The sequence below is a fragment of the Calliphora vicina genome, chromosome 1 (genome assembly GCF_958450345.1).
Source record: "Calliphora vicina chromosome 1, idCalVici1.1, whole genome shotgun sequence".
Taxonomy (NCBI): Eukaryota; Metazoa; Arthropoda; class Insecta; order Diptera; family Calliphoridae; genus Calliphora; species Calliphora vicina.
Window position 1 is genome coordinate 92,796,346 of NC_088780.1, and position 26,754 is coordinate 92,823,099.

At 29.1% G+C, this 26,754-nt stretch overlaps 1 protein-coding gene across 2 annotated transcripts in view; it reads right to left on the bottom strand.

The window, feature by feature from the left end:
* Positions 1-15,420: 15,420 nt before the first annotated feature.
* grsm (granny smith) overlaps positions 15,421-26,754 on the bottom strand; it is a 114,157-nt gene continuing 102,823 nt past the window's right edge. For both annotated transcript variants that reach the window (XM_065515132.1, XM_065515133.1), the window contains exons 5-6: positions 20,011-20,121; positions 15,421-15,726 (exon numbers count right to left, since the gene is read on the bottom strand). In XM_065515132.1, coding sequence (XP_065371204.1) covers positions 15,595-15,726; positions 20,011-20,121 — 243 coding nt within the window. In that variant the 3' untranslated portion in view covers positions 15,421-15,594. The remainder of the gene's footprint in view (positions 15,727-20,010; positions 20,122-26,754) is intronic.

The following is a 26,754-nucleotide window of genomic DNA, read 5'->3' on the forward strand; positions in this document are numbered from 1 at the left end:
CATTTGTTTGTACAAAAGGAGATATCTGCTTCCCAACACTACCAAAAAAGAAGATATTTTACATTAACATGATTTTTCCATACTTATTTTTTTGCATTTATATTACACCACCAGTAAAAATATTTTAGGAATATAATTGGTTTATCATTCTGTTTGTTAATATGAATAGCTAAAGAAAAAGTCAAGTGTCTACAATATAAAGGATTGAACTAAAGAATTATATGAAATTAAAAAGGCATTTTAAGTTGTTCATACCAAAATATACTTCCTATTTCATACAAATTATTTTTAATGTGACAAATTTTACAAATTATTTATATTAGAAACAAAAGGTATTTACAGACAATTTCATCGTCTAAATCTTTTATTTTCACATGTATCGGGTATGTATTTATAAATAAATGTCAAGAAAATATAAACAAGTAAGGGTGTTATATTCGGATGTGCCGAATCTTGTATATCCACCACCAATATGTAGTTTTGGCCTTCTATGGGGACTTGAATCAGTTACGGTTAATATCATTATATATCAATTATTTATTGACAATAAAATGTTTATCTAATAGAGGGTTTATATGGGGCGTAGGGTAAATTATGGACCGATCCTCACAAAAGTTGGTAGAAAGATTTATGTTCATATAAAACTTGCTTATGACCAATTTCATGTTCAAGCCATTTTCCGACCTTGTATGGGAACTAGGGACAAATGCTGCCCGATTATCGCCATATTTTACAGTATAATTTCAGAGTACTTAGAACATATTTGTGAAATCGGTTAGGTGAAATCATGAACCGATACCGAAACCTTATCAAACAGAGAGTATTTGTGGATTTTCATTCAATTTCAGCCAGCTATATCCTTCTGTTTTCAATAGACAGACGTGTAGATGGTCTTAAAATCGTATGAGAACCCAGAATATATATAATTTTGTGGGTGGCCGATGAATATTTCAATGCGTTACAAATGGAATGTCAGATTCAATATATCCCCATAATTAACAAAAACAATATTTTGAATAAGTCCTATCGTGTAAACAAGAAATGTATTTTCCAAAATGATTTCTTGACAAACCGGATGGATTTAATAATGTTTTAAATTTGATAAGTATTAATACACAGTATTATCGTCTGTAAATACCTTAAGTAGTATATTTTTCGATGCCTTTGCAGTCATAGTAGACTGGATATCCAATATTAAGTATAATACATATATCCAAGTACTTACTCCTTCATGTGGTAAATTTAATTCGTCTTAGTCTTGTGTAATACTCCTAATATGTACTTACAAGAGTGTTTTTTTTTGTTGTTTCCTTGTACTCGTATTTGTGCTGTCTTGCCTTATTTATCTTGTAAATTTTTCATAGCAAAGTAATTTTTTATATTTACACACATGTTTGTCGATATTTTTAAAACGTATTTCAATTTGAGAACATATAATTTATGTATTTTATATGGAAATCCCTTTCATGTTGATTTTATGGAAATTGTTTAAGGTTTTTTAAATTAAACATATTTAAACTTTATCCCTATTACCAGATAAAAGAAATATAATGTGGATTGTGTTATATTAATCTTGATACAAAGATAATAAATATCATGTTTAATTTAGCCAATAAATTCGTTTGAGTGAAGACACATTTTTATACCCTACACCACCATAGTGGGGAGGGTATTATGCGTTTGTGCAGATGTTTGTAACGCCCCATTAGTTTAACACCCACCTTAAAGTATACCGATCGACTTAGAATCACTTTCTGAGTCGATTAAACGATGTCCGTCCGTCTGGCTGGCTGTCCATGTAAACCTTGTGCGCAGAGTACAGGTCGCAATTTTGAAGATATTTCGGCAATTTTGAAGATATTAAGGACCAAGCCTATTGAAACTGGTTGAAATCCGTCCATTATTTCACCTAGCCCCCATACAAATGTCCTTCCTAAATTGGACTTTATCGGTCATAAATGTTTAATTTATATATGTATCTCCACAAATTCCGCTACAAACAAGTTTTATATATACAAAATTCATGTCACCAAATTTTGTTAGGATCGGTCCATAATTAGTCATAGCTCCCATATAGACCCGCTTCCCAAAATCACTTTAACGTGCATAAATCGCTTAAAAATGTTGGTATACACACAAAATTCAACATAGTTAATATAGACCTACATCACACGACCTAATTTCATGGTGATCGGTCCATAATTGGTCATAGCTCCCATATAAGGCCCATTTCCGAAAATCACTCAAAAATATGAATTATTGAAATTTTAAAAGAAAAATGATTTTGAATTAGCAACCAAACTCCCGTCGCCAACGAAATCCGCCATCGTAAATGGTCGTGGTTTTTCCACACGCTGCGTAAAGACATCTCTAACATACCAAAGGCCAGTTTGCAATGGAATCCGCAAGGGAGACGAAATGTTGGACGTCAACGAACAACATGGAGAAGATCTGTAGAAGCGGAACATCGACAACGAGGACTCACATGGCCTCAAATCCGACATATGGCACATATGTGTTTAAGCACACATTTGCCGTTTCAACATATCGTGTAGACTAAGCTTTATATAAACGTTGGGACATTTTTCCACTTTTGAAAGTCTGAAATTTGAAGGGTGTTGGAAATCACCATAATCATCTGGACGTGACAGTTGGATGAGGGAACAGTAAGGAAGAACTTTCTTTCTAAAAAAAAAATAATCTCTTCACTTTAAAGTTCAAATTTGAAAAAAGTGACAAAAATTCGAATTTTTTTTAGATATGGGATACAAAAAAGTACTAAAACTTGTGTTTCGCCCGTTTTATCCCCTTAAAAGTACAAAATTCAAAAAGTACCACACACCTGTAAACTTATTTTTTGCATAAATTTAGATTAAGTTCGACTTTAAGTGCTAGCTTTATTGGTTCTGGAGATATAGAGATGCCGATTTTAGCCGGTTTTACCCTCTTAAAATTCGAATTTCATAAAATCCATTCTTAGTAGATCGTGTAATGTACCTACATACAAAATTCCACGACATAAATATTTTCAAAAGTAAAATGTTGGTGTGCGAAAATCGGCTTTACGAATGGACCAACTGGACCTAATGTAGTATTTTAGGTGTCTAAAACCATCTTCAGAAAATGTCCTTTCCAATGAAATACAGTGACTCACATCTTATTTGATGCAGGTAAAATTATTTTAGAAAATCGAAAATTATTCAATGTTCATTCAATTTATCAAACAAATTTTACATAAAATGTAATGATATACATATGTCCTGTTATAATGCTGAGGAAGAAAAAATAACAATTACCCATCTAATTGAAGAAATGTTAATGAAAAAAGAATTTTCTCATTAAAATAAGCTCACAGCTTAAATGATGCAGTATATTTTATACTTTCTCTGATAATGAAATCCCGGTGCAATGCTTTTTTTTCTATTTAGGCGCCAAGCTAAGGTCATTTTCAAAGAATTTTTATAAAAATAAGTTGAAAATATTTTAAATTTTAAAATGGGAAAACAAACTTTAGTTGAGAAAAGAAAATACGCTATTCGTCATTTGAAACAGTGCAAAATCCAACGATAAATAACATTTGAACAAAGACATTTCATTCAGGAAGTCCGTTATTTTTGCAGATGAAAGCAAATATATAGCCTGGATTTCTTCCTATCAGACCTGAAAAGGTAATATTTGCTTTCATTTGCAAAAATAACGGACTTCCTGAATGAAATGTCTTTGTTGAAATGTTGTCGACAAAAGTCGATTCTTCGTCTTCTATTAACAGCATTATCAACGGCTTATTTCGGGCAGCCCTTCCATCAAAATTTGCCTCGCGCAGAACCCGTCAAACCTAAATATTTTTCAACCTCATTCTTCAACTTTGGAGCACTTAAATTGGGTTTTTCTTTAACTTTACGGACAATCCATCTCTTATCTGCATTATTAAATAGTTTATTTGGCGCAGTTCTACCCTTTTCGTCTATTTTATAAACCTTTATATAATGTGCTGGACAATTGAGGAACTAATTGCAACAATTTCAAAAATTTATCGTTGGATTTTGCACTGTTTCAAATGACGAATAGCGTATTTTCTTTTCTCAACTGAAGTTTGTTTTCCCATTTTAAAATTTAAAATCTTTTCAGCTTATTTTTATAAAAATTCTTTGACAATTACCTTAGTTTAGCGCCTAAACAGAAAAAAATGAATTGCACCGGTATTTCATTATCAGAGAAAGTATCAAATACACTGCATCATTTAAGCTGTGAGCATATTTTAAGGATAAAATATTATTTTTCATTAATATTTCTTCAATTAGATTGGTAAATGTTATTTTTTCTTCCTCAGCATTATAACAGGACATATATCATTACATTTTATATAAAATTTGTTTGATAAATTGAATGAACATTCGACTAATTTTCGATTTTCTAAAATAATTTTACCTGCATCAAATAAGCTGCGAGTCACTGTATATAGATTAATTTTGTGTACACATTACATAATAAATTAATTAGAATTGATGGTGAAATCAAATTTCAAAAAAGACAAAATTTTCAATTTACATCTGATTGATTAAGATCCATATATATTTGTTTAGTAAAAATATTATGTTCTACTTTACACATCTTATCAATAATGGGTTTATTTACTTCCAAAAAAGTCCACTTCTGTGCCTTTCACTGCCACTTGATGTAAAATATAAAAAATTGTTCCCGATGAAAATAGATAAAATATGGATAAATTTGCTAATCTTTTTTCAATGTAGTTCTTGCTTTGTTAACATTTTGAAATAACTAAAAGCCAGATTTTCAAAACATGACGTAATTTAAAATAAGTCCTAAAACACTAATAGCTCATGTACTTTTTCTTTGCCAGTGTCACATACGTTAATTCGGAGTAAGTGTGATTTATTTGTAATTAAAATTCATTGTACTAAGGATGCAAATAAAATTAATATTAAGAACAGTTGTGATTTCATAACTGTGTACTGGTTACATAGCGTAAGTTTCCTGACTAGCTTTGGAACTGGTTACTTGATCAGCTACGTGACTAGTTATTTTAACACGTGCATGTTATAAGCGGGGAGTCAATTGACCCTTTTTGATTACAATGTCTGATAGCTGATCGAAAGTAGTCAACGATTCTGGTGGGTAAAATAAAGTGCAGTACAAAAAAAAGTTTGAAGTGACTTCACCATAGGTTACTTGGAGACACTAAAGTAACTATTGACTTCATGCTATGTTTCATGGGATATCAGTATTCTTAAGCAAAAATTAACTGTATGAGAATTATATCAAAACAAATTTGTATAAAACCAGTTTGTACGAATTACTCACAAAACGTTTAAAGTGACTACACTCCAGATTACTTAGAGACACTTAAGTGGCAATTGTCTTCACGCTTGATTACTTGGGATGTATAAGGTAACCAATTGTCTTCTTTCCGCACTACAGAGAGTACATACGTGTCAAATGACCATAATATATAAATTGGAGTCAGCCAAGTGATAAGACATTTGTGACAATTACTGTCTTTAAGGGATACATTTACTACTTGCTTAACTGCTGGGAATATACACTCTAAACTTTATTTATGAATGTATAATGGTGTACATATAATATTTACTACTTTTTAAGAGTAAGTTAAGAGTCTACTCGAACAGCGACCCCTTGTCTATAACACAAGTTGTTTGCAAGAAAAAGCGTTTCATTCATTCCACACATTCTCTAACATGAGCCAATATTATGTTTGGAAAAACTAACAACATGTGTAAAATTTTCCTATTTATAGAAACAGAAAGATATTGAACCATAATATTTAAATAATACCTCTAATATACATTTATACACCGTTCGTTTTGTATATGAGAATGCTATTATCGCAAGCAAATTCTCAATAAATCGTTCGTTCATCTCTAGCACTTGCATGCATGCGTACGCCTTAAAGTATGCATTTCACATATGATTAAGGATAATTGAGTTGCTTTGAGGGCAGGAGTCAAATTTGATATTTACTTTGATTATATAATATGTGTGAGTGTATTTGTTTGTTTATTTAATGTAATTGTAACAATACGGACTTAACATGTGCGTGTGTGTATGTTTTTGTATGTCTGTTTGCACGCCTCCATAAATACATGCATAAATACATAAGTAGGAGATATACATACCTCCCGGCAGTTCAAGGAGACTGTCCCAAACTAGTGATTTTACCTTTAATTTAGGGTGACAACTAGTTACATAACTAGCTACGTGTAACTAGTTATTTTAACATGTGCATGTCCTAAGCAGGAGGACAACTTTCAATAGATTACTTCTGGTGGGTAACTGTACACTCGCGATAATATGAACACCCCAATATATGAACATTTTTTACTTCCATAGGGTACTCTAAAATATGAACAGCTTAGTTTTGGTTTTTTTAACGTATTTTATCTATCTACACAGAGTTGAAATCTAAATCAACAGGGTAGTGGCTAATTCTAATTCAACTGCTTAATAATTTTTGGACTTCCCTAACTGTAGATAGGAATTAGATGCCATTCGCAAATATGACAATCTTGCAAAAGTGAACTGGCCTGGTTTTAATTAGTCCATATTATCGCGAGTGCACTGTATTTTATAAAGTGCAGTACAAAATAAACGTTTAACGTGACTACACTCTTGGTTACTTAGAGATACTAAAGTGACAATTGTTTTCATGCTATATTACATGGGATGTATTAAGTAACCAGTTGACCTCACTCTGCACTACAAAGAACACATACGTGTCAAATGACCCAAAATATTTACAATATATAAATTTGAGTCAGCCAAATGATCAGACATTAGTGACAATTACTGTTTAATAGTGATACATTGACTACTTGCTTTACTGCTGGGTATTTACTTAATCGCAAGTATATACTATTTGTATGGATAATTTACAACATGTTGTGCCATTGTTATTGTATTTATTAGTAAATGTGTTTTGCATGCAAATTAATTCACTTATCATTGCTCACCTCTTTATAGAAATGCATCATAATTTCTTTGCAAGTGCAAATAATTGTAATGACACACATAACTACAGTACATACATATGTTTACATACATTTAAATATTACAATACATACTTATTAAATTTGTTAAAGTTTTGAAAATTAGTGAATTTATTTTAGATAACACTATTTGGTTTAAATTTGAGTAATTTTGCTTCATATTTTTTTTTTTCTTAGCTCATGCGAGGACAATCTTAATAAAATGTTCCCTAGGTTTAAAATACTTTAATACTTTCTTAAATAGTTGTCCAATTCACAATTGGTGTCGTAGCGTTGTATCGTTGTATGTCGTAATTTTTTTATTCATGTTTTGTTTTTGTTTCAAAAACTTTGGTTGAAAAATATTTATGACATACAATGCTACAACATCAATTGTGAATTGAACAGGATGCTATGCTTTAATGTTTATGAATGTTTTGTTATGTTTAATGATATTTTTAAAATTTCAGATATTGTTGATTCATCTTAAAATATTGGCCAATAATATGGCTATTATGCAAACATTTTTGAAATAATTCATTACACAATACAATTATAATGCAATTTATTGTAAAATATTATTAAATTTATGTAAAAAAAGCAAAAATTTTCATCATGTACAAATTAATAATATTTATTAACATGTTCTTATTCTGAATGAAAAAAGTTTGGGAAGAAAAAATGTCATGTTCGATTAATAATTGGTCTGTTCAATAACAAATAACTATTACGAATTATTACAAATTTTCACACAAAAATTTTAAATTTGTATTGAAAAACTGGAAAATTTATAAACAATTTTTGATAATTCGTAATAGTTTTTTGTTATTGAACAGACCAATTATAAACAAATTTTTCAAAAAAGTATTCCATGAATTTTTTAATTGTCAAAAGTTATATACATTTTTGAAAAGTAGACAAAATCCTCTATCCATTGATATATAACATGTCTACCTTATGTTTTTTACGTGTCAAATAAATTAGGGAAAAATTAACAACTCGCTGAGAATTTACCTAGCACTGTTATTTACATTCATAAAAATGTTGTTATGTAGGCAACATGCTTTTTTATGAATTTCTATGTTAGGTAAATTATCTGCGAGTTGTTAAGTTTTCCCTAATTTATCCTCAATGGATAGAGGATTTTGTCTACTTTTCAAAAATGTATATAACTTTTGACAATTAAAAAATTCATGGAATACTTTTTTGAAAAATATGACAAAAAATGCTTTTTATTGAATTTTGCATAGATACAAATTTTTCAAATTGAAATATAATTTTTATTTATGAATATTTTTTTAATGAAATTTCACAGTTATGTAGATTTTTCTATTTAAAATGGAAAAATAAAAACAAATTTTGAAATTTGTTATCAAGTATCTCACAATTCCCAAAAAAATCTTGAAAAATCCCAGAAATGGGATTTTTTCGATTTTTGGCTATAATACCCATACCAGGTGCGGGGTTATCGGAACCCTTTAAAAAATAATTAAGAGCTTATTTTTAAATTCGAATATCTCCTAAGTTATAAGAGATAATTGATAGGTTTTATGTAGTGCTCGACGAGGAGATTCTATATTTTTTTTAAATCGGAACACAAACGAAGAAATAGGATCATTTTAAAAATTGAATATACCCGAGGTGTCCTACTTTGGGAACCCCTGGTCCCGCTCCTGGTGGGCTCATGAGGTCCAAATTCAAAACTTAAATTTGACTACACTACCTCTTTGCGCATGTGAAATTTCATTGAAATCGGCTTAAGGGTTTAGAAGTTACAGATTTATTTCCCTCTTTTTTTATTCTCATACCACTGTGCGTTGTACATTCACAGAAAAAATTATGACTTATTTTTTTTCAACTAAATTGTTATTTGATTTTAAATTAAAATTAATTAATATTTTTTATTGGTTTTATTATTCTTTTTATTTGTTTTTAAAAACTCTGAAAACTTATATATAGCAAAAACAATTTTTAAATCTACGAGTAAAAAAAAATTGTTTTAAGTTAAAAAAAGTAATATATGTCAAATATCTAAAAAAAATAAATAAACATATGAAAGAAATTTTGTATTTTACACAATTTTTTTCATAAATCCACTTTTAAGCGACTATTTATCCAATTATAAATTGCCCATTAAAATCCGGTCTCACCGGTAAGTATAAGATTATCATTCTGTGTAGTTTTCTTAAGCTTTTAGGACTTTTTATAGATTTCCCCGTTGATAAGAAAGGGTTGCTGCAGGACTTAACGATTCTGATGATTAGAACTTCGGGGTTTATTTCGGGTAAGCACTATTGAACATACATACATGTATATTGATTGTCCACACCACTGCTTATTTTGAACATTATGTTTTGTTGTGTCATTCCACAGTGTTTGAAGACATCTATCAATTACATATTTTGCATATCCTGTACCTGTGGAGCAATTCAAGCAAATCCAATGCAAGTCCCTAGTTCTTAAGAGTTATTTATAGCTTTAAGTTTTATTTGGTTCAAAAACAGACGCTAGCATTCACATATATTCTCAATACCAAGGTACATACATTTCCATATACATATCAAAGTTGGAATGAAATTAAGGTTTTCCAATCACCTTAATTGACATGCAGTCCAATTATGAATAAAAATTCCAAGAGAGTTTTTTCCCTTTTCCTATTCAAATGCAATGTTAAAAAAAAGAAAAGGGAAAAAACTACCGGGGAATTTTTATTCATAATTGGGTTGATTATGAAATGTAGATCATAGCCACTGTCCTATATGATATACGCAACTAAATTGAAACACTACTTAATTTTATGTCACCATTTCTCAATATTGCTATCCTAGTATAAGTCCTAGTTGCTGTCCGAAAAAGCCCTAAATCTAAAAAGAACTAAAAGAGGACCTTTTTATTCTCTAATGCAGCTCATCAATGGCTAGGCCAGATACAATTGTTGAGAAATGGTATCATAACAAACTTTAATCTTTTATTTCAAGTTTAATGTTTTTATACAAACGTTTGTTTTCACTAACACTACACCTTTATATTATACTTGCATTACACTAATATTGCACTACATTATTGTAAAATTCTTATATTAACATATTTATAAGTAATTAACTGTAATTAAATATATGTAAACGCTTTTTAATATACATAAAGATGAACAATAATCTTATATATTAATTATAAACAGTATTTTTTATTAATATTTTTATAGTATCAAAAATAAAAGATGTTTGGATATCTGCTCATAACCAATCAAAAAAAATTATTGATTTTATTAAAAAAATTGTTTGAATTTTTCATACATTTTGAAATATTTTGATTCATTAATACTGATAATATTTTAATAAAAAAAAAATAAAAAAAATTTCAATAAAAAATTTACGAATTTTAGTATTTGATTTTACAAATTCTGTGATAAGTCCTATTTCAATAAAAAAAATATTTGATTTTATAAATTTTGTGATTGAATACGAATTTTAGTTTTTTCTGTGTTGTATGTCATAAATATTTTTCAAACAAATTTTTTGAAACAAAAACAAAATATTAATAAAAAAAACTACGACTTACAGCGATACAACGCTACGACATCAATTGCGAATTGGGCAATAGAATTTTTCGGTTCTAGCAACAGAAAATCAGTTATTAGGGAAGAAATTGGGTTGAAGCAACCAAACTTTGATTATCCCTTATAAAATTTTGTAGCCACAACTGCAAAATTCGGTCACCAAGGCAGAGTCATTCGATTGGCTACAAATTCGGTTGCTATTACATAAGGTGACCAAATTTTGAAAATGAAAATAGATGACATAAAGGAAAAAGTAAAAAATTTATTTGTACACAGAAAAAACAAAAATTCAAATCCAATCACAAAATTCATAAAGTCAATTGAATATTTTATTGAAATGGGACCTATCACAAAAATCACAAAATCAAACAACAAAATTTGTAAATATTTTATTGAAAAAAAAAATTTTTTTTTCTTATTAAAATATTTTAACTATCAATGAAACATTTATATGAAATTCCACATAAAATCAAACAATATTTTTAATAAAACCATAGAAACAAATAATTGGTTTTGACTAGATATTCAAACAATATTTTTTATTAAATCAATTAAAATATTAATAACATTTAAATTCAAAATCAATAAATATTTTAATTATATATTATAATATAATATTATAAACAATATTTTCTATATAAACTACTGATATACACAATATTTTCTAAAGAAAATACTGTTTTACACAATAGTTTCTAAAGAAAATACTGTTATACACAATATTTTCTATATAAAATACTGTTATACACAATATTTTCTATATAAAATACTGTTATACACAATATTTTCTATAGAAAAACACTGTTATACACAATAGTTTATAAAGAAAATACTTTATACACAATATTTTCTAAAGAAAATACTATTATACACAATATTTTCTATATAAAATACTGCTATAGACAATATTTTCTATATAAAAATACTGTTATACACAATATTTTCTAAAGAAAATACTGTTATATATAATAGTTTCTAAAGAAAATACTGTTATACACAATATATAGTTTCTCCCACTTACGGACTATCCAGCAAACGGGAATCCAAGTTATATGGATATTGTTCACCTGTGGGAAGATAAACCAGTTTTCACATTCATCTTAATGAAAATCAATCGTCTTACCAATTATGTCGTATTCTCCCAAATGTCTGTCATAGGAAGCTAACAACGTCTGCAATTATACCGGAATGTTTAACAATGATATAATAAAGAATTTTAAGTTCATACATACTTACCAATCTTGAAACGTGAGGAGTTATTGAGCCCTTGAACTCCTAGTCTGTTTCATGACGACCAAAACTTAAAAATTGTGTACATATGTAAATATTTTTTTTCAAAATATATGTATAATTTATTTTTATTTTACAGCTGTTTGTCAAAATTCACTATAAATTTGTTTTTGTTTCAAAGTAAACAAACATTTTTTCAATAATTTAAAAAATTGTTTGAGTTTATAAAAAAATTCAAACAAAATTTTAATAAAGAAAATATTTTGTTATGTACAAGTGTTGTCTATTATTTTGAATATTATAAAAATGTATCACAAAATGAAAACGTGCTTGATTTTAAGTACATTATGTTAAAATATTTACAAAACAAATAGACGTTTCTCATTATTAAAAAAAGTTGTTAGCATTGTTAACCATCAAATTTAAAACCAACTAAAATATTTATGAAACCAAATAAAATAAATAATAAAATACAAATCTGATTTCAAACATGCATTTGTTTGAAAATATTTTAGTCATAATTTTTTCTGTGTATTAAAGGTACGTGTTCTATGTGTTCCAGGGATGGCAAAATTGGTACAATTATACTTTTTTTGGTACAATTTGATCTTAAAAAGTACAGTGACTCATTTGGTACAATTTGAAAATTTATTTCACAGTTAATATTAAAACCAATTTACGAATTTATGTTCTCTATCAATTATGCCAAAATATTAACAATAAAATTTTTAAAATTATACTTATGAGTTTTTGAAATAAAGCAGAAATAGCGGCATTTGACTAGTCTTGTCACACTCGTAATTTTAAGTGTTTTTCAAACCAAAAAGTATATAAACAAATTTAAGCCATTATTATTGCTATTATTTTCTGTTAAATATGAATATCCATAGAATTTGTAATTCTTAATGACAGAATTTTTCTGATGTGGCTAAAAAAAATGTTAGATGGGTTACAAAAATTCGATAATTTAAACTACGATGCTTCATTATCATTCATTAACTGAATATCTGTTGCTAGAACCAAAAGAATGAATGGATGTAATGGAATCGATCCAAATTTAATCATTACAAGTGTTCATTTGTTCATTGTAACTTTAAAAAATTCCGAAATTTCACAGGAATTTCATAAAAAATATTCTCGGGAAAAAAATTTCCGTGTAGGAACCCTAGTTTTGGTACAATTACAGTCGAAAAAGTACAATTTCTGATGCTGATTGGTACAATTTTTAAATTTCATTTGCCACCCCTGATAAGTTCTACGTATTGTTGAAACACCTTGTGTAAAATATTAGGATCATAGCTTTTGCAATTTAATTTAAACGAATCGAAATGTGTGCGTAACTGTCGTTCTAATGTGATATAAAGGACAAAAATTGGTTACATAATTTTAGAGACACGCCATTAACGTGTCTCAGGCTACTACAACAAAAAATGTAGGAACAGAATTAACACATTCTGAGAAATATTAAAATAAAAGATATTTTTACTTAAAATATATCCATATTTACTTGTATTTGAGTTTTTGTCTTCGTACGATACCGTTAACCTATTCGCAGGTATGACCCACAAATTATTGATAAATTCACTAAAATTTATTGTTGGGGATAAGCTAGTTCCTATGCGCATTTCACTGTTTGCTTAGGCCAGATCATCAGGAAACCTTTTCCCAAAAGGCTTTAGAAAAATATATTATACAAATAAAACTATAGAGTGAATGAGAATTACATACGCTTTATTTGTAAAAATATCAAAGCTTAAACAAACACCAAATTTTGTTTAACAAATTTCAGAAGAGTATGAACACAACAATGAACAGAAATATACGATTTGACAAAAAAAAAACGGTGACCTTCGGGAAATCAAATTTCTTTTAATTTATAAAGATGACAAAAGATGGCAGATTAGGAAAAAAGATTACAGTAGAGGAAACAAATTTTATAGATGACAGCCAATTGAAATAGATGATTGTCCTCTAAAAAGAGGACGGACGTATGATCACCTTATATTACGGATCTGTTTTCTCTCCCCCGTATTCATAAACAATTTTTAAATTTAAAAAACGTTTTAAAATCAAAATTTGTATGGAAATTTTGCTTTAAAATTAAATCTGTTTATGAATACGGGGGTCTGTGTGGTATTATACGTTTGTACTAAATCTACACAGAATTATTTATTTATATTATTTTCTGAGTCGATTAATTGATATCTGGTTGGCTGGCTGTCTGTCCATGTAAAACTTGCTACAATGAGCAGAGCAGCACGTAACTTAACAAAATTTGATACCTACAATTTTATAACGAATAAGTTTTTGTTTTTCGAATTATAATTAATACTCCCATCTTCGTTATTAGAATTAAAAAAGTGTTACATACCTTTAGGCTTCAATGAAAACTAATTGGTTTTTCAAAATTTATCAATAATTAATCTGGTTGGCAACTCCTTAGTTTTATTTTACCCCGTACATTATGCTTTTATTTATATATCATTTAGAATTAAAAAAAAAGAAATGAGCCGAATGAAGATAGTTGGATTTATTTAAAATAATCTGCTTACTTACACCCATTTTCTCAATCTCTGGTTATTTTTTAAACTAGAGTTCTCATAAAAAAAATGTTAATTGGAGGTTTATCGTTACGAAAAACGATAACCAGATTTAGTTGGGAACATCGGAACCTTACTTTTCCTCCATACAAAAGGGGTCATCTTAATGTTCATGAATATGTACTGCTGCATATTACGTGGTCAGACTTAACTACTATATATCTAGTTTCTATTACAAAAAATAAATTAAAAAAATAGAACATTATTATAAACTAATTGCCCATTGAACAATTGTTTTTGTTTCTCAAAATTTGTCAAAAACTCTCTTCCCCCATAACAAAAAAAAAAATTATAATGCCAACCAGCCAGCCAGCCATAATTATAATAAAGATTGCAAAAAACAAATAACCACAATGATTTGTAAATTTCAACAATAGAAAATTATAACAATACAAAAACGAAAATAAGAAAAACAACAGCAGCAGTATAATTGAAAACATTAAACAGCAAAAAAACAATATAAAAACCAAAAAGCATGATAAAAACTAAATAAATCCTGAAGTTAAATACAGAAATCTCCCCAAACAAGGAATTAAAATAAACTACAGATAGAAAATATCAAAAAAAAAACAGACAATCATGGAAATGCTGCAAGACATAGAACCAGAGACAACAAAATTACACTCTATGCTCCCTTTATAACAGACTTTATTTTACTAAAGACATTACTTCAATTTGAATTGAAATCAATGTACAAATTAAAAACGCAAAATATTAATTTCTACAAAAAAAGATAAAGTATTGAAAATTGAACAAAAACTCAAACAGAGCAAAAACTTTATAATATTACAATAAACAACGAACAAAATTACAGAAAAACTTAAAAAAAAATCAAAAGAATATATAATTTAATAGCAGAAGAAAAAACAATCAATATTGTTTACTATCATTATGAATCCACAAAAAAGGAAACAATAATGGATTGGAAAAAATAAATATTAAATACCAAATAAACAAGAACAAAAATAAATAATAAAAAAAAACGGTGTATAAACTAATTGAAAAACTAAAAGAAACAAGACACGGTATGTAATGCTAAATATTACAGTATATTTTATATTGTTGTAATTATTTTACATTTTTTTTGTTGTTTTTGTATTTATTTATTGTTAAAGCTCTACCACCATTCCTGAATAGAGGTTGCTGTGCTGCTTGCTGCTGATGACGATGATAAGGATACTAAGGATTCACTTCAGCATTCAACTCAATCACGACAAATGCGCTTTGTTGGTGGTTCCGTATCATTGTTGGCCATCGATTGCAGCATGTTACAGTTGGTATGGTTACCAAACAAGGTGAGCAACAATGCCACACCGTAACCAGTAGCACGTTCTCCCTGAGAAAAGAGAAAAATAAATGAAAACAATTTTAAAGAAAATGAAAAACACAAGATGATGCAAAATAAATTAGAATAGCATGTTAGATGGAAAGAGATGTATTAGGGAGCTGGAGGTTCTATTTATAGTAGATACAGTTTTAATTTAGTTCATTCATTAAGTAAGCAAAGCAATTATGGTGGATCGATTAATAAATGAAAAAAAAAGTTGGTGTTTATTCAAATGGTTATGTTTTTTTTTTTAATTCGATTAACTGGAGTATAGTTTGTACATTATATGTATACAAATCATTGTTTAAAAATAATATTGAAAGGAATTTCAAAGTTTACGTATTTTTTAGTGTTTGTGACTCAAACCAGTACCGCAATTCTGTAACTTTTTAACGACAAAATTTTGTCGTTAAGTAATCAAAATTCGTTAGTTAACAATATTTATCGTTAAGAGATATTCCGAATTAAATTTTACCGATTATTTTCGTTAAAAATAGTCGGTAGATAACGAAATTTGTCGGTAGGTTAACGACAAATAAAATGTTCTAGTTAAGCCATAACGATAATTGTTTAGGAGTTAGTTTTGTAACATAAATATTCGAAATAAGTTGTTTTTTGAAAGTACGGTTGGTCAACTTTTTTGTGTTTGTTAGATATGGACTGATTTGGGTTTTTAATATAAAAATTAACATGCTTTAATTATCTTTTTAAGATAAATTTGGACATATATTTGGTCAATTCACAAGGTCTCTTATCACTCATATTGTCATAATGTCCTAACATATCTCGTCTCGGCGGCTCGGCTTAACCGACTCTAGGCATTCGGCACAGGTCTCTGCTGGCTGGTTACGATAACACAATAAACATAGCATACATAGTAGTATTATTTTAGGACTTTTTTAGCTTGAAAAGCAATAAAAACCACTGTGAAATATTAGGACATTATGAGACCTTGTGAATTGACCAATTATATTTATTTTGAAAAGCAATACAAACTACTGTGAAATATTAGGACAATATGACATGATAAGATACGTTGTGAATTGACCAATTATAATAATTTTAGAAAATAATATTCGAATTTTAAGAGCAACTTTTATTTGGGACATAATATCCATAATTAACACATTTCTGGAGTCTATAATGTTTATCCCTATATTCAATTTCCATTTTTGGCGATTTGATACGATTATAAACTTATATAAAAGTTATAAAATCGTTTTTAAGACAGTATTCTAAGAAGGAAATTCATCTGAATTTGTCGACTGTCCTTATAACAACACATATCTAAATTCTGAATTAATGATCACTTGTGGTGGCATAGACATATGTATTACACTGGGTTACTTTTATTTTTAGAAAAAAACTCTTGTTCTTTTGTTTTCAGTAGGTTTCGCGAACATATTTGGGTGAGCTGATGCTTGATTTTTATATATAAATGCGATTATTTATTCACACGACTACGAATTTATCTGCAAACACGAAAAAATAGTAAATATTTTTATGATTTTTTAATTTTAAAAATATTGACATTTATATTTTTAACTATATTCGTCATTAAAATTTATTACCGAGAGATATCGTTAACTTCAAATAGTGAATATTAAATTCGTTAAAGCAACCGATAGTTTTCGTTACTTAACGACATCGGTAGGAAAGTATAAAAAGTTACAGAATTGCGGTACAGGATGCACAAAGTAAGGAGAAATCAACAACACAGCTGATTTTTATTTATCTATTTTAAAAGTGCTTGGGTTTTGTCAAACTGAATTTATTTTGAAAAAATAATAAATTTTATTTTCAAAGATAAAAATTTTTTAATCAAAAAACATGAATGAAAATGTGAATAAAAATATTTCATATAATGAAATTTGGATAAAGCTCTATTAAACCGTTGTTCTTTTTCAAATATAATTCAAATTTAACGGCCGTTTTTTAGTTAATATGCAAAAATAACAAAAGCTTTGTGTTGACATTGGTAACGGATTATTTACATTAAAATTATCATTCATCATTAAAATTCACTTCATTTTTCCACCAATTAATTGCACTTTCTGATTTTGTACAAATCTGCCGGATAATATTTCACTTTTTAAATAGCTTAAGAAAAATCTTTAAAAATTCCTGTTAATAAATGAAATATGTAGGTAATTTATTTATGAATATAATATTAAATTATCTAAAAGATGCCAAAATAAAATTTGTTTATTTTTTATTTGACAAATTCAATTTTCACAAAACCTATGCACTTGACAGCAAGAAATATTTTGTTTGTTGTCGAAACGCTCTCACCCATGATACAAATATACAAGGTAGTCTCACTTACTCTTTTTGTCGCCATATTAACGTTCTGACGTTTACTGGAATTATGAAAAATGGTGCTACCGTATTTAATCTTAAAATCCCATTTTTTGTTTATTTAAAGTCAAAAATAAAACAGCAAAAAAATAAAATTACATAAATAAAACAACTGAAATTAAAGAAATTTGCTTTTTAAATAATAAAAAACAAGAAATTATTTTTGCTATTTTAAAGCAAAATATCCCATTTCCAGCCTTCAAGAAAGCCAAAAGAAAAGTCTCGGATGTCAAGAAACCAAACCAAAAAAGCTTATTTTTCAAGAGAAATATCTGTGCCCGGCGCAATAAGTATAAAAAATTAAATTGCGGTCAAACAACATGATAAAACTTATATTGAGTTCTCATAATGAGTAAAGATGTAAGATTATTTTCATCAAATTAAACATACATCACATTGTTAAGCCCGACGAAGCCTGAGGAATGTCCCATCATAAAATTCGTCTGCGAGTTGACCAGGAAAGGGAAATTTCGCCAAACACTAAAGTTAGGACATACTTTATCTGGTTCTAGTTTGGTCAAAAAGCTGACATCTCCGCATATTTTTTAAATAATACTATAACAAAATTAAAATTCAGCATTTTTCGGTGAAATTCCGGTTATACTGCTTTTTGCTTATTTATCGATTTGAAAATCGAATTTCAAATAATTCCAACAAACTTCAAAAATATTTTTGAGAGAGAGAAGTGTAACTACCTTGTTTTTTTCTATCATGCTCTCATCTTACTTATTACATCATGCCTCAAACTTTAAAATATCAAAGACAAAACTTGTATTCATATTAGCTTAGCAACACGTTTAGATTAGAGTTTATACACTTAATCCGCAATTTAATTCCGTATGGACTCAAAAATGGATGGTCCGATTTTGATATAATTTTCAGGGAATATTCAGAATAGCCTAGCGGGTGACACTGTAAAGTCAGATTTGGGATGAGGGGAGTGGCAAAATAAATTTTTGGCAAACATTTTGTCCAAAAACATTTTTTTTTCTGCCAAAATAAATTTGTTGAACAAAAAAAATTTAGTTTTTCATCCCAGAAATTTTTTTTTTCGTTGCCAATTTTCATTTCGTTGCTTAACATCATTCTAAAAAATTTAATTCACTGTGATGTACTCTGAAGTGAAACAATTGGTGTAAGCGAAGAAAGGAATACATTGCAGAACATATCCGGAACATACCAAACTTGCATATCGTCCGATAACACAAGTAGGCTACGGTTAATAAGGTGCAACATTGTACTATAAAAGTTATAAATCGATGATAAACAATTTTGTTTACTCTTGCATATTAGGTGCATGAATAAAGATAGGGTCACACATGATAAATACTTGACGAAAAAGACGTAACCACTAAATAAAACACATTTGAATTCTTTAATTTATTTCAAAAACTTATTTTACTTTTGATGATTCAAAACAAAAAATTTAGTTTTATTTTATTTGATGCTGTTTGATCTTAGAAAACACTTGTAAGAGTAAACACGTCAAACAAATTGGTGCAAAATAAAGTGGTTACGCTTTTTTGAGCAAATATTTGCCATGTGTGACCTTACCTTAAGAAATTTCCATGTGAAATCTATTTAAAAAAAATATATTTTGAATAACTCTCCGCATTCCACATTTAATCCTTAATGGCACATAAGAAATTACTTAAAGCACTCGACCGGACCCAGCGTGATTTTTGAGGAAACAACCAACCGATGGTTGCTAGTGGCAAGAGCAAGAGAAATTAATTCGCATTAAAGGCTAGTAAATATTCACTTTTGTATAACACGGAGACACGGTGTAACACCAAACATTGTCAAGTCATACTTGCAAGTTCTTCAAATTTATAAAAAGTTTTACATGAAATCCGATGATCTAGCTGGAGCAAGCTATTAGCAATTGCAATCTTAAAGACCTCAGGGAATTATTGAAAGGTAATTTATACTTACACAATGCACTGGAGTTGCCATATCGACATGCATCCAAATACCGGGATAATCAAAACCAAGATGGGCACCTACGAATAGACCAGCGCAGGAAGACTGAGCATTGCTGCGATCCTATAAAGAAAATAAAAGATAATTTGTATTAATAAAGAAAACTTTAAATAAATGTTATAGAATTTTAGGTTAACTGAAACAATGTTTATTTCACACAATTTCCGCATAATTTCAATAAATAACAATGCATACAAGTTCACAGAATTCCTACAATTCTAAATAATCATTGAATGTGCAAAGACAGTACAAACTTTAGCTTGAAACTAAATGTACACATGCATAAAACTTTACAGAATTCCTACAATTCTAGACATTCATTGAATGTACAAAGACATTAAAAGTACCTTAATATTATAACAATCAATTTAAACTTATGAATTTGTCTTGTTTGGACGCCTTTTATCTAATGTTATGTTACTGTCCACACATACACTGATGGACAAAATTCACCGCCATTTCCCCTTTAGGATGTGTAAAGGACCGCCACGCTACGTTTTTGTAAATTAGGTTAAGTTAAAATGACTTGTTTTAACTGAAGTATAATTAAAATGAATTATTGTTTTTGTTGAAAAAATAAAATTTTGTGTTTCAATTATATTTATAACATGGTAGTCCTTTAAACATTCTAAAGGGAAATGGCGGTGACTTTTGTCCATCAGTGTATATAAAACAATAGTTAAATAAGAAATTTTGTCTTTCTATCATGATTGCAACCCGTGCCGACTAGCGATTTAGTTCGGCAAGGGGAGAAAATGCAATTTTTTCAGTTTTTGTAAAAATTTTGCTATTAAGTAATTACTTTTGCAATTTAATTTAAAAGAATCGAAATGTGTACGTAATTGTCGTTCTAATTAGATATAAAAGACAAAAATTGGTTAAAAAATGTTAAAGTTATTAAAAATTCGCCAGGCCATTAATGTGTCTCAGGCCAATAGAACAAGAAATGCAGGAACAAAATTAACTTATTTTGAGAAATATTAAAATAAAAGCTCATTTTTACTTAAAATATATCTTTATTTACTTGTATATGAGTTTTTGTCTTAGTAGGAAACCGTTAACCTATTTAATTTTTTTACGGCAGTTTCAAAACTCCAATTTCAAATTTTTAAAAATTTTGTTAAACGAATTTCAGAATTTGTTGATCATTACATGGGGATTTATTTACAACATAATAGGGAATAAAAATGTGAAAAAATATGCCAATACCTCCTATAGTTTTTCCGTACCTGCGATTTAAATTTTGCGATTTTCGAGAAAAACTAATTTTTTGACCATATTTTGGCGAATGAGCACAATTTCCTTACTGTTATTAATTTTAAGTAAAATCTGTTCAGAATATTATAGTCCAGGTAATTTTAAATATAGTCTGAAAGTTTTCCTAAAATCGGAAAACTTTAACCCTTAAAACGTGAAGGTCAAAGGTAAAATTTCTCAATATTTGGAATTTTTAATGGAAAGATAGCGAAATGTTATATATTTTTTGGCCGATTTTGATGAAACTTAATAAAAATGTAACATGAAGTCTAGTATTTGCAATAACAGTACAAAAATGGAAATTAACCCTTAAGAGCACTTGAGGTCAAAATTACTGTGTTTTTCGTGATTTTAAAAGTTCAGGGTGATTTGGACCCCAAGGGTTAATTTTAATTTTTGTGCTGTTATTAGACACATGTCTGGTCTGGTGCACATTGTATGCGGTTTTAATCAGCAAATTTCTAGAATCTTTAGACATAAACTGTGCCTGTAAAATCTCGTTTACAATGAACAATATCGGCTGACCTTTGTGGTTAGTTCATTTCACCGTATAATATTAAGTTCGAAATTGCAAATAGACTGATAAGATGTAAATAATCAGCATTAGTTGCTATTTGTCTACACCTTTACACACACACACACAAATTCCATCCAATATACTCGTAATTTAGTTAAGACATTATTGCCCAATGAGCTTAAATTGTAATTAAAATCATGGTAGATTTGAAAGCAGCGATATTTAAGCCAATAATTAATTAATTAATTTGACTAACAAATACCGTGGATATTTAATCATTAAATGTTTGCTGTAAAAGCGCTCATATCATGTTCATCCATGAAAAGTACTCGTAGATACACATAGACTAATGGTTATGGGTATTAAGAGATAAATAAGGTCACACACTCACTCACTCATTACTACCAGGAGGCCAGTTAGAATTAATGAATAAATAGACAGTTACGTAATAAACATAGAGCAATAACAGTGCAGTTTTTCGCAATGAAATAAGAACAAAATATAGACATCTTTCTATCTTCTATATACATATATAAAAATGGATGTGTGAATGGCTCAACAATTGCTGGACCAACTTTGATGAAATTTTTAGGGAATCTTCTTAGCCTATCGGGTAATACTGTAAAGTGGGCGGAGGGGCGTGGCAAAATCAAAATTTTACACTATACCATCGTTCAAAAAATTACAATTTTCATTTCGTTGCTTAACATCATTCTAAATAATTTTAAGTCACAATGGAGTACTCTGAAGCGACAGAAAGGAATACATTCCAGCACATGTCCGGTACATACCAAATTTTCATATCGTTGTATAAAACAATAAGGCCGTAGTTAATAAGGTGCAACATTGTACTAAAAATGGCATTGGTAAAAACAAACCAAATCACGGAAGAGCATTTGAAACAGCTGCGGAACGCGAATCTCGTCTTCAGAAAAAATTGGGAAAAGGCATCTACGTCTAGAGCCGCAGAAACTTAAAGAGAACGCGAATCACGGCTTCAGCAAATGCAGTGAATCTTCATCGAGAGCTGCAGAGACACCCCAACAGCATACCGAAAGACTAGAAGCCAACCGTTGCCGAATGGCTCGATCAAGAGAAATAATAGATTTAAAGTTAGCAGCATTTCATTACAATAACGATGATGATTACAGGAATTACAAGGACGTACTGATTGGCACAATGAAGAACAATTGCTTACATTGTAACGTTTTGAAGTTCCCCAAGGAAGCCCCGGGAATGTGGTGTTCGAAAGTTAAATTTGTTCTGCCACCAATTATTGAACAGCTTCTAAGTTCCATTTCCGGCGCTATCTGCTACAACTTTGTCATATGACCCTTCATCTGCCGTCATCTGGCTACAGATAATAAGGACGCGAAATACCGGGAATTCCGCAAAATTTTCAATTCCGAAATCCCGGGAAATTGTGCCGGAATTCCCGGGAATTATTTTCCTTAGATTTATGTGATATTTTTTGAACATGACTTTCTCTAAAATATTGTTACGAAATTGTACTTGAATTCAAATATAGCGATTTTAACGGCTGATTTAATAGTAGCATAATGCTTTCAAATAGCAGTGCTGTTTGTAGAAAGTACACCACAGATGGCGTATGTATTAGAAAGCTCTAGACAGTTAAAGAGCAATCTAGAGTGCAGATGACAGTGTTATAAATAGTGGCACAGGTTGCAGTCGTTAGTGAGTTTATCAGAGACGCTTTTCGAATAAACATCAACTGAGTGCTGTATTTTTCAAGTGAATTCGTGTACATTATAAAGTGTGTCTGTATTTCTGCGAATTGATAAACGTGTATAAAAAACATTGAGTGACTATTTAATTCTGTTGTTGTACATTTTACTTTTTTTGATTGCTTTTATTTGCAATCAAAAGTATCCGATTTATTTAAAGGAAATAAACCTGCGTTTTAAAAAGGTTAAAACGTAACAATATGCTTAGAGCTCCAAAACATGCAGAAGAATCATACGACAAAAACGATTTAGCCCAAATAGACCAATTACATTTTTCAAATTATTCCTAAAACTCGTAATTATTATTCCGATCGAAAGTCGAATTATTTTAATATTTTGATTTTTCAAGAAAATTTTTGGAATACAACCACCTTCCATGGAATTGAATTTTGTTTAATATTGTTGGGTTTTCTTCAAGTTTTAATTAACATCTTTACTTAATTTTTAATTTAATAAGTAAAACATTTCCAAATCAAAATTAAAAAAAAAAATAATAATTTGCGAATTAACAGAATTAATTGAAATCTAACGAAGGTAAAACAAAATCGAATGGAATTTGAAGACATTCCATTACAAATAACAAATGGTGACAGCTTTGTATATAATCAAAATTAGAAATCGAGTCAGTTTATCTCTTTATATTAAATTTTTATTGGATTTTGTTATTTGTATCTAATTATATTTCAAAACCAAAGACTTTTTTTTGATTTTTAACGAAGTCTGCATTTTTAAAATTTAATAATTTGTTCTAGGCGAAATTCCCGGGAAATTACAAAATCAATCCTGATTTCCCGGGAAATGAAAAAGTGCGGGAAAAGAAAAACTCTAGTTATCGTGCGCGCAAACAGTCAAGTAGAGTCGAGAGGACCCCGTTTTGGCAACCCTCTAGAAGTTATACATAAATTGGAGAGTCAATTGTCACTTTATCTCCCTTTGTAATCCGTAGTGTAGTATGTTTAAATTAGTTTTAAAATGTTTGAAATTTAATTTCACTTTAGGAATAAACAACTTTTCTCACCACTGTCCCTTAAAAATGACCAAGAGTCGCTCAATCGTATTTCATTAAATTCCATTCTAGAATGAGTCAACCTGAGAATGAGCCAACTACTAAGAAGAATCACTTTGCAGCTGGCATCTGTTTGGTTTGAGTACTAGGAGCTTTCCTTTATAAGTAGTTTGTCAAGTAACCAATTAGATAGTAGATAATAATTACAGTTTCTTATATATAAGCGTTATGTTGTATAATTTTTATGCCTTGACTAGTTTGGACCAACTATCAGATAGTCTCTTCTAGAGTTGGGCATAATCGTTCTTTTTTTGGTCGTTTTTGTTCAGAACAAATAAATGAACAAGTTCGGTTCGTTCTTTTTGTTCAGTTGTTCACTTCTATTCTGTGGTGTTTGATCGAACTAAGTGAATGAACAATTGCTCTCTTAATGTTTTTGCAGTGAACAAAACCAACAGGTCACTTCTGATTTTGGAAAAAGAACATGGTTTTAATAATAAAGATAAGAAGAAGGAATTATATAAAATTCAAACAACGTAAATCCCATTTAAAAGCGTTTTCAAAATATAAGTTTCAAATATATACAGTAATGTCAGACAACCAAAAGGAATAAAGTGATTAAAAATACCAATAAAGAACAAGATGATTGAACAACTTCACGTTGTTCATTTGACTGAATTGTTCAATTGAACTTGTTCGTTCATGAACAACCCAACTCTAGTCTCTTCGTAATCTATGAACATTTCGACTGACATTATTTAGGGAGTTATTTTGTAAATCTTTGAGAAAATGTTCGTATAAATAGTTTTAGTTTTTTAACAATTTGTATGGAAATATTTTTGAGGAGGTGTTTTACAAAATAAGAGTATTATGTGCTGTTTTTCTATAGCAAACGAGTGCTTTGAGTGGACATTTTACATGTATTTTGTTTTTGTTACAATAACAAAACACAAGTTAAATTTCCACTCAAAGTACTCGTTCGCTATAGAAAAACAGCACATTTATCTTGTGATCTACTTTTAACATAAATATTTCAAATGAAAAATGTTGAAACAAAAACTTAAATAACAGTTTAAAGGATTTTCAATCATTATATGTATATTTATGTCTGTATAAAGTTTGAAATCTTATATTTTCAAAATATCAAAACATATAATAATGTTTACAATAATCTTATGCAAATTGAGTTTTGTTATTGCTGTTAGTTGTTATCATCATAGGATTGAGTACCAAAAGTACGAGTGAGTATGAGTACCCGTATGTTTGACAATTAAGTAACAATATTGAATTGATTTTAGACACTCGAAGGCAAATGAAACATCGAACACACATTAAGCTAAAGTACTCTCAGACTCACATAATGGTTTGCTTGTTTTTCCCCATGTCAGTCGATCTGGCTGTCTGTTTGTCTGTCTGCCTGCATGTCAGACTATTCAACGATGACGCTCTATGTGAAATGTTATTGTTGCTGTTTGTTTAGTTTGTTGCTGTTGTTGTTACTGGATGTGATGATATAAATGCTAATAAGCCAGATAGATTTATTTACGAGACATCAAAACATTGTTTATTTGACAATCAATTTATGATTTTAATTGTCAATATGTCAACAAAAGTTTAGCATAATTGATGAGCAAGGGGATGAGCAAAAACGTAAAAGTATGCTTAAGCGAGAGTGAAAAATAGGCACAATCATAAATATACATACACAACAATAACATTTAAATAGTATTTCAAATATAAATATTTTCACAAGTATCTACCCGGCCCAGACCACTCGAAAACAAAACTCACGCAACTCTATACATATGTATTTATGTAGGCAGAAATATATTGCACCCCTGTAAAGGGTGATTTTGTTTAAAGTTTACTATGTAAAGACAAAATTTATTATTATAACAATTACCCCCAGTAACACGAAGTCTGGTTATGTGTTAACTAATAGTTATACTGACAGTTTTCATACAAAAATAATTTTAACCGACAGTATAACTGTTAGTTAACGCTTAACCAGGTTTCGTGTTAATGGGGGTTAGAGCTCTAAAAAAGCTTTGGCTTCAATCACTTACTAATATAATTTCAGATTTGAGTGTTATTCAAAATTGAGGAAATCACTTCCTTGTAATTGGTATAGTAATCTAATTACAAATAACCACGTATCTCCCAAACTACTG